Source organism: Pelobates fuscus, chromosome 3, assembly GCF_036172605.1.
Source record: "Pelobates fuscus isolate aPelFus1 chromosome 3, aPelFus1.pri, whole genome shotgun sequence".
In the NCBI taxonomy this organism is placed as follows: domain Eukaryota; kingdom Metazoa; phylum Chordata; class Amphibia; order Anura; family Pelobatidae; genus Pelobates; species Pelobates fuscus.
This window is the reverse complement of record NC_086319.1, coordinates 328,119,472-328,134,914: the sequence shown is the minus strand read 5'-3', so window position 1 is coordinate 328,134,914 and position 15,443 is coordinate 328,119,472. Positions and strand designations below refer to the sequence as shown.

Here is a 15,443-nt window from a genome sequence, read left to right as displayed (position 1 = left end):
ATGCCAGTATACCGATTATGGCACTATTAGACTGCAGGCACTGTCCCTGATCCTTGGTTAAACAATATTTGAGTAGTTTGACCATAACAATGGTTCTGGATCTTTACGTGGCCTGGCCTCCTGCTTGGATGTTGCTAATGCCGACGTTCCTGAGTGAAATTACTTTTCCATCATCAGAGGTTTCTAAAATGTCTTATTTTATTTTTTAGAAGGGGCATTCTTTGCAATATTACTATTAGTCTCTGGCTGCAATCCTCTGTTTTTGTTGGATGGCAATGATTAGCTGCATTAACCCAAGCAATGCCTCACAGGTCGAATTAAATTCACACTGGTATCTGTGTACTGTGAAGAACACACATACTTACATTCAGTGGTTATGCTGATTAGAGTGCCCCTTTTAATATAGCCTTACCATAACATATTACATTTTAATGTCATGCTCCATTTTCATTCATTAAATTTAGGTAATAGAATTAACAAATGACCTCACAATCCAGCTCAGTCCAGGCACAGCCAGAACACACATTGCAAATGTGAAGGAGAAATACATGATTATCAGGGACCTAAAATGGAGGCACCAAGTTGAACAATGAAGAGGCATTGAGTTTTATTTATATATAGGTGTGTATGTATGTGTATTAGGGATCGACCGATTATCGGTCTGGCAGATCTTATCGGCCGATATTCTGTATTTTCAGCAATATCGGTATCAGCCCAGCAAGCACTTACTTAACATCCCAGCAGCACCCTTCAGCTCCCCTGTCTAAATCTCGCTTGTCCCACAGCCGTCAGATCGTTGCCACGGGTTTCCATGGCAACGCTCTGCACGGCACACAGGCCACGAGTGATAGGGGAGCTGAAGAGAGCTGCTGGGAAGGTAAGTGCTATAATTTTTTTTTTTTCTCACACCTCACAAGTACATATGTGTTAATTAATTGGGATAAACACCTTAAAAATCCTCAAGAGACAGCTCCCCTTTAAGTTTTATGATAGGACCTAGAGTATTTCTTTTTACTGATTCGAACAGTATGTGTTAATGCACTTTAATTCCTTATTATTGAAAAGGTTTTATACTTATTTATTTTTGTGTGAATTGAATGAGGTTATTAAATAAGGATGTCAGGTGTATCTCGTTTGAGAAGTAATATATACAAACTTGCAGGTGGATACAATCGCAGTATTCTATAAATATATAATCTACACTTTGTACATTTAAATAGTAGAAACGGCTGAAATGTATGTATATGTAACTAAAATAAAAAAATCCTTAATTTTGCTAAACATTTTTCAGCATGTTGTTGTAGATTACAGAACTGGATAAACTTTTTCTTCTTTTTTTTCCTTCCTTCTCTTTTGAACTTTTACATTTTTTTTTTTTTAGTTTCCACTATGTGAGTGTAGATTGTGAGATAAGGATATTTGGTGGCAAGGAATTTCTGCCTTTAAGCTATTGCTTAAACTCTTTTGTGCTAAGCAAAGGCAGACCTGTGACATGTCACATGCACTTCAGTCTAGTACAAAACGTGAGGGGCAGTTTATTTTTAAACCGTGTGCATAATAAAATGTGCAGTTTCTGTATTCTTCAAATATACTCAGTGTGTCTATGTACCATATCTATTTCAATTTTATATCTATCTCTGTATTGTGAAAATACATGAGTTTACCAAAGCCACATTTTCTCTTCCATGCAATTTTAAAATTGTTCAATTAAATTTGTTGATTATTATGATATTTATAGAGCGCCGTCAAATTCAGCAGCGCTTTTCAATGGGTGGACGAACAGACATGTAATTGTAACCAGACAATTTGGACACACGGTAACAGAGGGGTTGAGGGCCCTGCTCAATGAGCTTACATGCTAGAGGGAGTGGGGTAAAATGACACAAAAAGTTAAGGATAGTATTAGACTAATGACAGTTGCAGAAGAGGAATCAATTGGGAGCTATTAACATTGATTTTATTATTTTCTTTGTTTTGTTATTGATACGATAAGTCTTGCAAATATGGTGACGGTAATGCAGTGCAGCTATACTTGGGGTCACATATAAGTACAAACCGTACATAAATAAGGCCGAACAACAGTGTGTAGTTTATATAAGTTGATTTCTGTTGTTGGAGTTAAAACACCTGCTTTTAAAATGTGTAGTAAATACATCCAATTTACACTAACTTAAGGGACCACTATAGTGCCAGGAAAACATACTCCTTTTCCTGGCACTATAGTGCCCTGAGGGTGCCCCCACCCTCAGGGCCCCCCTCCCGCTGGGCTCTAGGGGGTTGAAGGGGTTAAATGTCCCCTTTTTTTCCAGCGCCAGGTGGGGGACTCTCCTCCTCCTCCTCCTGTTTCAGTGTGATGCCATGTGTTCCTATTTTTTTCTAAATGTGCAATTTTTTCATATCGTTTTCCTTGTGGACTGTTTGGAATTACCATGTGTGCAAATGATTTCAATTGGGAAGAGTCCAGCACCAAGGAAACATTTCTATTACTTTTTATTTATACATCGATTGAAATATATGAAAAGAGAAAATACATTCCAGCGTATCTGCATTATCTGATCTTTTGGAGTTGCAGCAATTCTTCTTTAATGATAATAAATGCTGTCCCATTCACCCTGTCTAAACTTTGTTACCTCAGTGTGGTGTTTCATGCTGGGGGGTGCTCTTCTCCTGCCTATAAAGTGCATCTAAAGAAAAAGAACTTAAATTAGTCCTTTATCAACTCTGATTTTTATTTAATGGAACACTATACCAACACTACCCCTACCTAACCCTATACTTATACTAACTTGTATACCTACATTAATTTTAACCCAACATTAACCGTTACCCTTGTCTATCACTTACCTGAATTCTGCTGACATCAGTACTTAGATCAGCAGAAGGATTTCTCCGCTCACATAGTACAGCGGAACTACAGCTTGAGAGGAAGAACTCCAGCATAGCCACTCACTCTCATTTACTCTGTCTGGGTGCATGCTGATTGTCACCTTGGCTGAATGTGATTATTCAGCCAAAATTATTTAAATAATTTAAAGGGGCTTGTGCAGACTCACTTTGAGCACTGCATGAAGCTTATCTTTCAGTCTGGGGCCACAAAATATGGCCCTAGTTGACAGAGGGGAGCTTCAGGTATTTATTTTAATTCGTTAAGAAGCCACAGGCACTAATCACTGTGGCATATATGTATGGTGGCAATGAAGGAGTTAATCTGTTTTTTCTAGGATTTGAATGTGAGGAATTTTACATCTTGTGGTAGTTGGTCAGTTAGACAGGTATCTGGGCGGAATTGATGACACGGCTATTTTTGGGGGCTGGAGCTGGCATGGGATTGATTGAAAGTTGCAAGCAGAAAAAGAGCGGGAAATAAAACGCGGTCAGGTTAGGCAAGACTGACTGGCTATTTGGTGGTTAATAAAGTTAAGTTTAGAAAATTGGTGAACCATATGTTATATGGTTATGGTTGTAAGCCCCTTAAGCTTTGAATAAACACCACGGCCATGCCCGTTGAAAAGTAATGAAACATTGTCTGTGGTTATTGTGTGGTCTTATTTTATTTATACGAATATTGCCTTCCATACATATCCTTTGCCTCATGTTCAAGCGGGGCTATATTACTTGCCGTCCTAACATTATTAAAACTCAGTATTTTTAGGGGAGCTTAGAATGTTTTAATGTCTGTAAGGGGTTAATGATTCTATTCTCCCAATTGCTTATATATATATATATATATATATATATATATATATATATATATATATATTTTTTTTTTTTATTCCTTGTGCCAGATCTCAATACCTGGAAGCAGCCATTTTGTTCTCATCTGCCCTAATGTATGATTATTTTTTTATTTTTTTTTTACCCTTTTGTGGGATGGATTTTGCTGAGAATTGTGGGTAAATTTTGATTGTCGACTAAATCCAGAATCTTAACGAAGATTCCCTACTTTTTCTTATGTATTTTATGAAAATTACAGGAAAAACTTATCACTTACTATTATTTGCATGGTACACATGACGAATCGGTCCCTTTTTTTTTTTTTTTTTTTTTTTTAAATACCCTTGCTTTCTCTGATTGTGCTTTGGGTTTATTCTTGTTTAGACCTGCACAACTGAAAACATGAAATTATAATCTGAGTGAAGAGTATCTAGATGTACTTTTATGTTTCACAAATACCTTTTACTCATGGAATTGAAGGATACATTTAGGGCAACACTGTATCTTGAAAAGGTAATATAATTTTATTTGTGTTCTAATTTTTCATGTCCCTATTTTTAGTATTGTCAGTTAGAATACATGGAGGTTTGTTTTTTAGAAAATCAAGTGTTAAGACAAAAAATTTGCAAAGATTTCTTTCTTTTTTTTTCTGTGGCTTTAAAAATCAAGTATTCCTTTGAATAATACTTATTTTAGGGAATTACCTTTTTCTTTGTAGAATTTTTTTATTTATTCCTATTTGTTTTTTTTGTTTTTTTTGTGTGTTTTATGAGCTGAAGGTCAGTTCCATGTAAGATTGCATTTATTTGTTTAGTGGTAATATTTTGCTGATTGATTATTAATGTAATTCTCTAGAAGTAATTATAATATTTTGCTGTATATGTAGCACACACGATGGCACTTTTAAGAGTAATTGTGTCAATGATTTCTATTCTTTTTTGAAGATTGTACCCGTCCTCTGTTAGACTGGCTTCAGAGGTCAGAGGTTCTGAGCATGGCTAATGTTTTAATTGAGTTCAAAGCTAAACACAACCATTATAGATAAATGGATTGAACGTTTTGTTAATTTTGTAAAACATTTTGTACACTTACATTTATTTTGAGGATGCACTGACACCTATGCCTGTTTAGTCAACTTTCCTCTCTAAATTAGTTAATTGTTTAAATGCATAAAGCGGTGTGAGAGAGAATCTACACTGTGTACCAAAACATTTAAGTTTTTGATCTAAAATATGGGGGGGAAAAAATATCCTTTACTACCATATGCACATCTGCACGAGATTTAAAAAAAAAAAAGAATTTAAAAAAAAAAAATTCTTCTCTTAAATCTACTTATTTTCTGATGTGATGTATTAGTTTTCATCATTAATAACATAAATAGCTTTGATCAGTTCTCACCCCTCCAGGATTAAGAACTGTTTTGGGGCTCATGGCATGTCTAAATGTTTGGGCTGTAAAGGTAGTGAATGGGACATATTTGGTTTTGTGTTTTTAATGCTGCTTGTTTTGGATGACAAGAGTGGGCAATGGCTATTAAAGGGAGAAAATATGAATTTTTGTTGTCCGACACCTGGAACTTGCAGTCTTTTTGCCTTTAGCCCTGCCACAGGCAAGGTGCAGAGTTGCTGCTGGTAAGCCTGAGATGGTCCATTACAGGGGGAAACATTGTTTGTTCTGCAACTCCATGGGGTGCAAACCACAGTAATCGCTCCATCGAGGTCCCATGCTCACTAATGGCTGGGGAGAGATGGCTGGGAATCCTGGCACCTGAGCTCTGACTCAATGAGAGCTGGGTATTTACTATGGTCTGCACCTGCTGTAGGTGCAGGTCACATGCTCTATTCCACCAGGCATCCAAGATATTTTATCAGGAAAAGTGGTGGGATAGGGAACCACACACACACACTATATATGCGACAGGCGTGTGTACACACTCCCACACTACATACAGCTGTCGTGTGCACCCACATACAGCCGGCATACTCTCACTTCCAATTTTTTGATAATATCAGTATGGCAAAAATGAACAAAAATAGCCAGTTGTTACTAGCGAAGATAAAGGGTTTTTCCATTTGGTTTTGATTTGTGAAAATGTTTCAGTTTAATGAATAACCCTGACAATGTCCTGTTCCTAGCAAGGTCACCAAACTTTCTAATTGAAATCGTGTGGCAAGACAAGTATCTTGGTTCCTTGGGTATGTAGGTTTATTTGTTTTTACATTTCCACACCCCGATTAACATACATGAAAAGTTCCCCTTTTAATGACCACACCCATCATGCACTTGAACTTGCAGCCATGGAGGTTTGTTGCCTCCTCCTTCAGAGACTTCAGATCAGACGTACGCTGTAGTTGGTTCACGCAGATTTAGAGGCTTCTAGCTTTGATAGGCTTATTCCCCCTGGAGTCTGTTACTCTCTTTTGGGGAAAATGAGGAGGGATTTACAAAAGCTTCAGTTAATAACTACAGCTTTTGCAATTTATTTTAAATTATAACTCCAATGCATACATGCATGTCTTATCAACTAAACAGATTTTTGTTTTAAAATAAAAATGGTCTAGAGTGGTGGTTAAAATGTATAACTTTATTTTTAATTTTTTTTTAAATGAGAAATAAAACTTTGGCCTTTTAAACATTTTTAATATTTATTTTACAGATTATACTGTCCTTTTATTTCATTTTTGTATTCTCCCCCACCCCCCATAGAGATCAGCCGAACTACACTATTCTCACTTTTGCAGTTTACATTACGTCTATATTGCAATAGGCTCTTCTGTTGAAGAAACAAATACGTTGTTGCACTTTTTCTTTGTAGGTGATTAGTCTTACACAGAGTGTGATAACAGAGTAGAACAAACAAATAAAAACGGGGCACAAGAGAATACTGAGAGCAAACAACAACTCTACGGGGATCCCTGCTTAGTTATCAAGATGGTTTTAGCTCATCTAGTGCCATTACAAAGAAAACCTTAGCTATTTGCATATCAGATTAGTCACACCCAGGAGGTTGATCCAGATCCAAAATGCACAAGAGATATAACAACCCAAGATGATAGTTTTAGCCTTGTTAGACTTTGTCAATGAGGTATTGGCACAGTGATGAAAGGGTCCATTTCTGCTCTCCCTTGGGTAAAACAGTAATCCAGATGTGGTCCCTTGTTCACTATATCTAGGGGGTTATTGACTAGAACTAACAAAACTGGGGTTACTGTGTCTCTAGTGCAGAGGATGTCAGCCTGCATTTTAGATCTGTACTGCCCTTTTGAGTGGTATCGGTCTGATATGCCAATGCTTTAGGTTTTCCCTTAATGAAGCAAGATGAGAGAAACCCAGTTTAAACTGAGTGGGGACCAAACGAAATGCAAGCTATTTGGGCTGCTGTTCATTCTCTGTATTCTCTTGCACTGTGAATATTTGTTCTGCTTAAGTTCCACAGGTATACACTTTTTTTCCGTCTTCTGTTGCTTCCAAAATGGAAGAGAAATAAGAGAGGAATGTGTGCTGCTCATCTTGTCTGTGCACAGTTCTTTCTAGGTCTTATGGAGTGTAAGTGAGGCATAATAGGATTTATAGGTCCATAATTCCACATTCAGCATCTTTAAAGTGGTTATACTTACAATGCTGCCTAACATTTCATTTTCTGTCTAGAAGTTTACCAGGGACCTGGCACTATCAAATTAAGAGGTCTAGGTGGTTATGAACTCATTAACAAACACATCCCAACATTATAATTTTACTTGAAATTACATCAATTTTCTAAAATGGCAGTGCCAGGATTTTTTGAGGAGTGCTTATTAGGAGCTTAGACATTGCTTAATTGTAGTTCACACTTCTGCTGTAATATTTTAAAATGGTGCTTTTCCATTATTCTTATTTATACAGAATACATATCCTCGGCAATACGTAAATATATTTTATTACAGTACATGAGCAAATATGGGAGTTTATTTTGGGTCACCTAAAGTACTATGTTGTTTTATAGCTTTTTCGCCAGGGATACATTGGGTTTGTTCCCTAAATTGGGGAGGAGCTGCGAAGTGTAGGCTAGTGTAGTTGAGATTTGATGTTTTTTATTATTTTTTTTTCCCCTCAACCCTATTTTGGTGGGTATTTCAGCCACCTCTCACAGTTTGTGAATAAACCCCACCGATTCTATAGAAAATGTTTTTATTTATTTTTCAACTGCACTACACATTGCCACGTGTGTGTGTGTGTTTCTTTCTTGGTGTGTAGCAAAATTAAATATTCTCTCCTTTTTAAATACACATTCATTGTTCAAACTAACAGATATAAAAAGTGTTTTGTTTAATTGTTAATCAAAAAGTATTGATCTCACAGTAGCCAGCGTGGAGCCAGGTTAACATAAAACAGCAAGTTGCATAAAAAAAGCGATTTAGGGCATTCATTTCATGGTTTTTGCATGGAGATGTGTGCAAACCTAATCTTCAAAAACCATGAGTAATCAATAAGCCAATAGCTGCAGTGTTATCAGTTTTATTCATCTGATCCATTAAATGGACCTGCTGTTGAGTTTTGAGATTTGCTCATCTCCCTCTGAAAACCGTGAGGATGCTAGCAGTTTGACTAGTGAAATATGCAGAGAAAATATTGTTCCTTATACAGTGACTTAACATAGCACATTTATCTGAAAACTCTGTGGAACACCCTGAGATATTTTAAAAACTGTCTATAATGTTTTGTAATGATTTTAAAATGTTCTTTTTTTTATTTTTTTGATCCTTGCAACATTTCTAGTTAGAACTAACATTTTCTATCACTGTGGGCATGTGCTTTTATACAGGTTCATTGTGCTGCCCCATCTTGGTGCTTGGCAATCAGATTCTGATTGGCTGCTGAGATCACATGTTCACATATGTAATGGAGTATATATAATCAGTAACCGTCAATGAGGGTCTAGAGGTCGTATTGCATGTCCTGGTTAAAAACGTCCCTGCTGAGACATCGCTTGATCTTAAAGTGATAACTATTGCTAACTTGCTGAAAAATAGGCTTATTTTAATGACTATACTAGTCTGTTTGGTATATTTTTATTTTTTTTAAACTGGTTTGTGGAAAGACGTGTTTAAGTGGAAAATAGTTGTTAGGACTCTTTATTTTCCACAGCTAGATGTGGAAGATTGCTTGGATTTGTAGAATGATGATTGCACCTCGTGATGTATAATGCACAGGTTATATCAATGCAGCCGGTGGGCTCTAAACTCAGACTGGGACGTACATATCCTGGTTCCTAGTCTTCTAGAGATTAGGTGGTGTTATACTCCCAAGCAGAAACTGTCACAATTTGCATGACCACATTTCAATTAGGTTGTAATGGGACCTGTAGTCCCTTACCTTAGTGTCAAACTTAAACAGAAGCCCATCATGAGGTCTCCTAACTCACTCCTCTAATATGGAAGTAATGACTTAGGTGGTCAGTGATATCCTGTGAGCGACAACTGGCGCTGTCATCCTATGCATGAGTCTAGCAGCTGAGGAGAGGCATGGGAGGCGGCGTGACTGGATAATAACCTAATTTAGATGCTAAACCTTTTAAAAGCCATATAACACTGCAAGGTGAGATAATGCCCAGGGACCACAGGCCCCATATCAATTTCATTTATATGGAATGGTCATGTGGCCAGAGGGCCTTTTAAATTGATTGTATAGATCTTATCCATGATAGAGGTGTAATCATACATGTCTTCAGTGGTAGTTTGTTTTATGGATATAAAACTGGAACAAGCCCGTGACCTTGGAACATGTATAATATAGTCTACAGCATAAAATAAAATGTCCATTTCAAGTTAGCCATTAAAGGATATCTGCAGCTACCATAATAGCTTCATCTCAATTAAGTGCCAGGGGGTCCTAGGTGCCTGCTTTATAAATGGTGGAACTCCAAAATTGCAAAGATGGTGCCCGATCGTCCATCTTGAATCACCTGCCTCTGGCCTAGTTATTGTTAATTAACATCATTACCCCTCTCCATTCTTCTAAACAATCTAAAATACTTTTTTCTTTGTGTACAACAGAATCACAGCATATCTCTCCACTTTTATTTTCCAGTCCCAGAAATCTTGGATAGACAATACATTCACCAAGAGGGAATGCAACTATATAATTCCAAGCTCAAAGGACCCACACAGGTATGTTTTATGTTTATCATTTTGATTATGATTCACAAGTTATAGATTACAGCCGGCTCTAGTGGTTATTGTGCCTGGCATGTTCCAGTTAGGTGATAAATGCTCACAGGACAAAATAATTAGATAATTAAGCATTTTATTGTATTTCTGTTTCAAATGATTGTGTATTTCTATTTCGTCAAGCTATTTATGCAAGCAATGCTTAACTGTGTTCCTATGATATGGGGTAGTGGATTTGTATTTATTTATTTATTTTTACATTTTTATCTCTGTGTTGATCATAGTGGAAAGTTTGCAAATGAGTAATTGGAATGCTGTTTACTTTCCATATTACTTGACTGTTTAATCCTGCATTTATAAATGTCTTTGTGTCATAAATGTTCATTGTGTCTTGGCTTTCCAATATCCTATAATATAATAAATTGGTTAGGCTAGTTATATTTGTGAGGAAGAATTGACTGTTGTAACTGTATTAGTTCCTGTACACACGTTGTAACAATTTGCTGTTGAATCTTTATCTTTCTTCTACAGATGCCTTCCAGGATGTCAGATTTGCCAGCAACTTGTGAGGTTAGAATATTTTTTTAACCCCGTTCTTTACGAAATATATACAACATACAAAAAATGTTAAAAATCTATAATTCTGTTATGAAAATGAATGCAACCCAGGTGGAAATTTTGTTTAGTTGATGCTAAAGGAACCAACTGTATAGGTTCTGATCACTTGCTTAAAGGGACACTATAGTCACCTGAACAACTTCAGCTTAATGAGGTTGTTCAGGTGAGTGCTACAGCTACCCGGAGCGTTTTTCTTGTAAGCACTGTATTTTCTGAGAAAATGCAGTGTTTACATTGGAAGCTTGGAACACCTCTTGTTGCAGTCAATCAGACGGCCACCAGAGGGACTTCCGAGTTCAGAGGCCCTAAAAAGGCCTCTCGTCCGATGTAGGTCCCCCCCCTTATTGATAATTTTAGGGCCCCCACCCGCCGCTCAGGGGTGGGGGCCGGGGGGGGCAGTAGGTCCCCCCTCATTGATAATTTTAGGGCCCCCACCCGCCGCACAGGGGTGGGGGCCGGGGGGGGGACAGTAGGTCCCCCCCCTTATTGATAATTTTAGGGCCCCCACCCACCGCTCAGGGGTGGGGGCCGGGGGGGGCAGTAGGTCCCCCCTCATTGATAATTTTAGGGCCCCCACCCGCCGCACAGGGGTGGTGGCCGGGGGGGGACAGTAGGTCCCCCCCTTATTGATAATTGTAGGGCCCCCACCCGCCGCTCAGGGGTGGGGGCCGGGGGGGGACAGTAGGTCCCCCCCTTATTGATAATTGTAGGGCCCCCACCCGCCGCTCAGGGGTGGGGGCCGGGGGGGGACAGTAGGTCCCCCCCTCATTGATAATTTTAGGGCCCCCACCCGCCGCACAGGGGTGGGGGCTGGGGGGGGGGACAGTAGGTCCCCCCCCTTATTGATAATTTTAGGGCCCCCACCCGCCGCTCAGGGGTGGGGGCCGGGGGGGACAGTAGGTCCCCCCTCATTGATAATTTTCGGGCCCCCACCCGCCGCATAGGGGTGGGGGCCGGGGGGGGACAGTAGGTCCCCCCCCTTATTGATAATTTTAGAAAGCGAGCTGAGCTGTCAGTCAGACAGCTCAGCTCGCGAACGCGCATTCCGCGCACATGCGCGGTAAAGCGCTCAGGTTCTTCATAGGGCGGCATTCAATGCCGCTCTATGAAGAACGCGATTGGTCCAGCGCGAAGCCGTCCCATTGGGCCCCGCGATTTCGTCATTTTGACGAAAAAGGGGGCGCGGCCTAGCGGGGAGCTCGGCGCTGGAACGGAGGTAAGTTTTTAATATAAAAACACCGAATTTTTTTTTTTAATTAATGAAAGTTCATATAAAAGCAAGAAGGAAGGCTGGGGGACCTGTCTTTCTTGCTTTTATATGGTGACTATAGAGTCCCTTTAATACCATTGGGTAAACCGAAAGAAGCATGCCTCTGTCTGCTGATATACCAGTTTCCAGTGATGGTGCTCTGAGCTCCACAAACTACCTTTGTTTCTAGAATTCTGCATTTTCATCACACACCCTATTGATTTAGGGTGCTAAGATAATTAAGCATATTATCAGTAAGGTGTTTAGAGCAGATTTGTGTTGACTTGGTTTTATCATGAGAAATGCAGTTACAAATTTGTTGTGTAAGTTGTCAGTTCTGTGTATTCTTTTATTTTAATTTTTTGTCCTTTTTTAACCATTTTTTTTATTTTTGAAGAAATGTATTTTTCACTGTATTCTCTTTACCTCGAAATAAACTTTTTTTTTTTTAGTATTTAAAGTTAAAATTTAAAACACTTTTACTATGTTAGAACAGTTTTTGGCTCACATTAAGCCATAATATGTTATTCCTTGTTACAGATGCTGCTGCGGCCGTTTGGTCAGACAGCATGCATGCTTCACAGCGAGCGTGGCCATGAAATACTCCGATCTGAAACTAGGTGAAAATTTAAATGAAGAGGCACAAGAGTGGTCGGTTGAAAATAATACAGAAGAAAGCCCGACAGATGCATATGGTGTTATAAACTTTCAAGGTGGTTCTCATTCATACAGAGCAAAGGTATTTTAAACATTAATGTACAGCAGCTTCCAGGTTATTCTGTTGTTGCTGTTTTCTTATTTATACCTTTTTGTCTGTGTTCCATGTGATTCTCTTTTTTTAAATGTATTTTAGTTTTTATATATGTAAAGTAAAAGTGAGATTTTATGCAAGCGGTATGTTATTCTTTTTTTTTTTTAATTCTTTATTTTTCGTTGTGCGGGTAGGTACATAACCGTTTCAGGACGCCACAACAGCGTATACAAAAGCGAATATATACATGTTAGGTAATGGCATGATGTGTCGCACATTTTAGATATTACTTCTCATCAATCATTAAGACTCCAGCGTATACTAACAGTGCTTGAATGACACAAGGTGTATGTCTGGCTGGTGTGCCGCGGTGTCTAAGATGTCAATAACCGTGGATATCTCGCATGGGTGTTCCATCGTGTGTATGGTCTGTAACCTACGTGTGTTAATCCCCATAAGTGGGATTCATAGTCGTCTACGCACAGGTCTGCCATGAGGTCAGTAGGCCAATAAAAATTTAGCGAGTGTCACGGGGAGTGGAAGCTAGTGGGGCCGTTCTAGAAATGTGAGTATGGCACAGTGTAGGCTCAGTGTGGAGGGTTCCATTGCCCTTGGTAGTGTGTAGTTCTCGTGGGCTATGCGGGTACGTGTGGCAATTGGCCCTTAGCCCCAAAGATGTATTACGCCTCTGATGTATCCCACAGGTGCTATTGTGGTATAGAGGCGGGGGGTCGTGAGCGGTCGTGTTTGCAAACTATCGTCATCTAGTAGGAGTGGTAGGCAGAAAAATGCTCGTTAACCCTTTTTGAGCTCGTAAGGGTAACTGAGGGAGTGGAAGCATACCACCACATCCCTGGATGCTTGTTCCGGGGCCCCTCTTGGCTTCGGAATTCGAAACACCCCCTCAAATGATATGCTTTTTGCTTGTTTGGGTTGCAAGAGGGACTCCACCAATCTTCTCATAAGGTGCGGGAGCTCCGTGGTAGGTATTTCTTCTGAAAGCCCGCGCACTTTAATGTTAGTGCGGCGCCTGGCATCTTCTGTTTGCGCAAATCGTTGCTCCAAAGTAGTTTGTTGCTTCCTTAAGGCTTGCACCTCCGCTTCTAGAATTTTAAGTGACTTTGCGTGGGTTTCTGACACCGTCTCCACGGTTGTCAGCCGTCAGACCATGCCTGTAAGGTCGGTCCGGATCGTGGCCATATCGGCCTGCAGTGTTTTTTGGAGGTCGGTGAGCATTTCTTTCAGCGTGTTCGCTGTCACAGGCGCTGAGTGCATGCTCTGTGAGGCCCGCAAGGGCTGTAGTGACTGCAGGAGGTCCGCTGCGCCTCTGCTTTGTAACATCTCCTCAGAGATGTTTCACCGGCCGAACACGATGCGTTAGCCTAAAACAGTTCCAGGGAAATGGGTGTCCTGGCCAGTCTCTGTTCGGGGATTCTTGTGTGAACACCATGCAAGGGATTCCCCCAATTTCAGGGTACGACTGCTCCCCCTGTTCGGTAGTTCCCATCTCCCAAACATTGTTGCATCGTTGGTCGGGAAGTAGAACGGGCAGCGGTCTAACCTTTACTGTGGTTCGTGCGAGTGCCTAGCCTAAAATAGTTCCAGGCGCTTGACGATTAAGTGCCGCTGCCCATGTTCAGGAGTCAAAATGTCCGCCACTCCTTCGACGACCACGTGCATTCGGTTATATGAAATGGCTGCCAACCAGGGGAAGCAAGCAAGCATTCATGAATTACTTCCCTTTCGGTTTTGCACTTAAGTTGCTGGTGTGAACATTCTAAAGTGGTACAGCGGTGGTCTTTGTTCGGGAGACGAATGGAGGGTGTTCGCATACTCTAACTCCCGAACTGAAAAAAATAAAATAGTCGAAATAGGGCAAAAGAGACTAATTTAGCTGTAGGTTCCGCCACATACTTTTAACACATCCAGTATAGTTAATTTACATTAACCAAGTTTTAGAAACAAGGTACAACTGTTTAAAAATAAATAAATTTATTTTTTGCATTAATCAATTTATTTGTATCCTTGTCTACAGTATATTAGATTGTCTTTTGACTCTAAGCCCGAAACCATCCTACAGCTGCTATTAAAAGAATGGCAAATGGAATTACCCAAACTCTTGATTTCCGTACATGGCGGAACGCAAAAATTTGAGCTTCACCCACGCATCAAACAATTAATTGGCAAAGGTCTAATCAAAGCAGCAGTGACCACAGGAGCCTGGATAATAACTGGAGGAGTTAATGCTGGTAAAATATAGGACTTTTTTTTTTTTTAACCGTTTTAATTTAACCATTAAACCATGTTAAAAGACCTATAAAAAAGTGTTTTGCAGCAAATTAGTGGGTAAAGCTCTTTATATTGTGGCATTATGTGGTGTCATCAAGGTTGGTAAATCTTGCATAGAGTTGTACGTATAGAATTATTTACGATGTGTAGTACTAAGTTACAAGCTGTTAGAAGAATCAGTTGCTGTACATTATTATTATTAATAAAGGCTTTTCAAAATACTTTTATCTATTATCTAACACACACATTTTAGGAAAAATATATTGATTGATCAGGCCTTTGATTGTGTAAGATGCAGACATTTCGAGGCACTTATATAGTTAACGAATTGTGGTTGGCAAATTTCTCTTCTTTAAATAGAGTCTCACGTCTGCTTTTATCAGAATACAATTCTTTTATAGCTAGGCTGTATGTTTGAATAATACCTAGTTTAATAACCTAATAAATGGAACTCGCAAAGCAAACAAGCAGTCGTCACAGTTGTTCTTCACCAGCCAAATGTTAAATGTCAGCTCAAATTCTGTCTAAAATTTAGTACCACCATGCTGCGTGCTTGATCTAGTATGGGGTTATTCCAGTGCAGATTAGCTGAAAAGAAGCTGCACATCAAAGATGTGGACTGAATACTTGTGAAAACTGCTGCATTTCTACTTCATCAAGTGGGATCATATCCAGT

The 15,443-nt window shown here is 39.4% G+C and overlaps 1 protein-coding gene across 2 annotated transcripts in view; it reads left to right on the top strand.

Moving 5' to 3' along the window:
* Positions 1-15,443, top strand: part of LOC134603235 (transient receptor potential cation channel subfamily M member 7-like) — an 81,219-nt gene that overhangs the window by 17,211 nt on the left and 48,565 nt on the right. For both annotated transcript variants that reach the window (XM_063449009.1, XM_063449010.1), the window contains exons 2-5: positions 9,781-9,860; positions 10,392-10,430; positions 12,268-12,466; positions 14,514-14,727. In XM_063449009.1, the coding sequence (XP_063305079.1) occupies positions 9,781-9,860; positions 10,392-10,430; positions 12,268-12,466; positions 14,514-14,727 (532 nt within the window). The remainder of the gene's footprint in view (positions 1-9,780; positions 9,861-10,391; positions 10,431-12,267; positions 12,467-14,513; positions 14,728-15,443) is intronic.